Consider the following 2,137-nt stretch of genomic DNA (forward strand, 5'->3'; position numbering starts at 1 on the left):
AAACTCCCAAAGACTTTTTTCAAGTAGCAGAGCCCTCTCAGCAACCAGGAAGCATTCCTGAGGAGCTGCCAGGAGTGCGGCGAGTCCAGGACCTTGGAATTTGCATACCAGCACTCAAGGTACCGGAAAAACTCCCATTTCCCATGGGCAACAGTGGGTCACAACCTAAACTAATAGTAATTCCACTTTACATTTATATCTTAAATGTAGTACTTTATATCTTAAAAAAGTACCTTTAAGCATTGCCGAATGTGATTTGATCCTTATCACACTCACTAAGGCAGCAGAGCACTAACAACTAATGCGGTTTGGGTAACAGAGGCTCAGAGACTGGGTAACTTTTCTAATGTCAAGTAACTGGTAACTGGTGGGTCTGAGACTGGAAATCTAGGTCTTCGGAAAAGAAGACAGATTTACTGGACTACTAGAAGAAAGCCAAAACATAATCTACCTCCAGATACAATCGCTGCAGGGAAATATGCAAAAATACTTTGCATTTCCTTCCTGCACCTCCCAACTGTTTGATGCTGGAACTAGAAATCAAACAGATAGGGTACATACAGAACTGCAGGAGGAGGCAATAACAAGTATACCCGTTGGGCAAGAAACTGCGCAGCTCTTGGAGAGTGTGTTGGAAGAGGAGAAAAGGAGGGGGAAGAGAACGGAAGCAGGAAGGAGTCTCGGGAAGATGAGAATTCCGTAACTGAACAGTCACTGCGCTGAGCGCGGCAGCCACGTTACCTCACTGCATCTTCGCAACTCTACGACATGGGCTCTGTTACCGTCCGCACCTTGCGAATGAGAAAACTGAGACTCTGGAGAGATGACCTGCCTAGGCCAGAGGGAGTGTGTGAGAAAAGCTGGGTGCAGAAGCAGAGCAGCCAGGCTGCGGAAACACCTAAACCTCCGGTCTCCGCCCCTCCACGCAGCTGGCAACCGCACCCGGCAGGGTGTCCGAAAATCTTCTTCCAGGCGGCACGGCCACCTCCTCCCGCCCGGACCCCGCACTTCGCTCTGGGTCCATATGACCCTGGGGTCCCTGAGACCCCTGCATCCCTCCTCCCCAAACCCCTCCTTCCCGCCGGCCGCCCAGGCCCGGCCGGCCCGCAGCCCTAACCAGGAAGGGAGGCCGGTGCCGCAGTTTGCGCCGCCGGCGGTCCCGGCGGGGGCGGACGCGAGGAACGGTTGGGGGAAGGGGCCTCGGGAGGCGGCCACGCGCCACTCACGCGTCGAACTTGTTGTTCATCCTCTCGCCGCCGCCGTCACCACTGCCTCACGGAGTGACTTCCGCTCCGCCAGGTCCCTCCGCCTAGGGTCCGACCACTTCCGGTTGCGCGGGGCGCAGCGGAACGTCGGCGAGCTGGCCGGGAAGGGGGCGGGTACGCCAGGAGGCAGTAGTCGGGTGGTTTCGCTGAGCTGCTCAGGTTCGGTGGCCACGCGGGCTGCGGGCCTCGGCTCTGTCCCTGTTCTTGCCCGCCCTGCCCAGGGGAGCGCGTGCTGACCCCCTCCCGCGGCGGGCTCCGAGAAAGACAGCTCCGAGTAGCTGACGGCGCAGACTGTGGATTCACGGCTCCCGACTCCGACCCCGGTGGGGCTGCACGGTCCTGGACTCTCTCTTAAGCTCCCTGAGGCTCTTTCTTCTTTGGTACTGGCCATACTATACTGTAGCACCCGCCTCTTCAGGTTGCCGTGTGGATTGAACGAGATAATCGGTTTCAGGCGCTAGACACAGTAACCCTTCATAAGTGGTGGCTATTGTTAATCTTTGTTTACTTGTGCCAGGAGCTACAGAGCTGATCTCCGCCTTCTGAGGCAGTCAGATTGAGAGACTCACTCCAGGTGACTAAGCTAGTAGAGAGGCTTACAGGAACCAGAGATGATCCCACCGTCATCAAATTGCCTGACACTCGAAATACACAGCAGCGCGGGCGCCACACACACACACACACACACACACACACACACACACACAGTGGAATAAATGAAATGAACCTGCTGGTGATTGATCCCCAAAGCCAGCAACACTGTACTTGGGGGAGGTCCTCTCCCCCCCAACAATGTCCCATTGTCAGGTCTTTATGTGACACTTTAACATTTTTTAATCACTTTCACCCGCACCTTTGATCCTGTGATGAGG

General features: G+C 55.5%; 1 protein-coding gene across 3 annotated transcripts in view; it reads right to left on the minus strand.

Annotated features, from left to right (window-relative positions):
* The window catches only part of EIF4E2 (eukaryotic translation initiation factor 4E family member 2), a 27,423-nt gene extending 26,095 nt beyond the window's left edge, over positions 1–1,328 (minus strand). For all 3 annotated transcript variants that reach the window (XM_024740531.1, XM_024740530.1, XM_024740529.1), the window contains exon 1: positions 1,227–1,328. In XM_024740531.1, coding sequence (XP_024596299.1) covers positions 1,227–1,246 — 20 coding nt within the window. In that variant the 5' untranslated portion in view covers positions 1,247–1,328. The remainder of the gene's footprint in view (positions 1–1,226) is intronic.
* Positions 1,329–2,137: the final 809 nt, after the last annotated feature.

Source organism: Neophocaena asiaeorientalis, unplaced genomic scaffold (assembly GCF_003031525.2).
Source record: "Neophocaena asiaeorientalis asiaeorientalis breed wild unplaced genomic scaffold, Neophocaena_asiaeorientalis_V1.1 scaffold388, whole genome shotgun sequence".
In the NCBI taxonomy this organism is placed as follows: domain Eukaryota; kingdom Metazoa; phylum Chordata; class Mammalia; order Artiodactyla; family Phocoenidae; genus Neophocaena; species Neophocaena asiaeorientalis.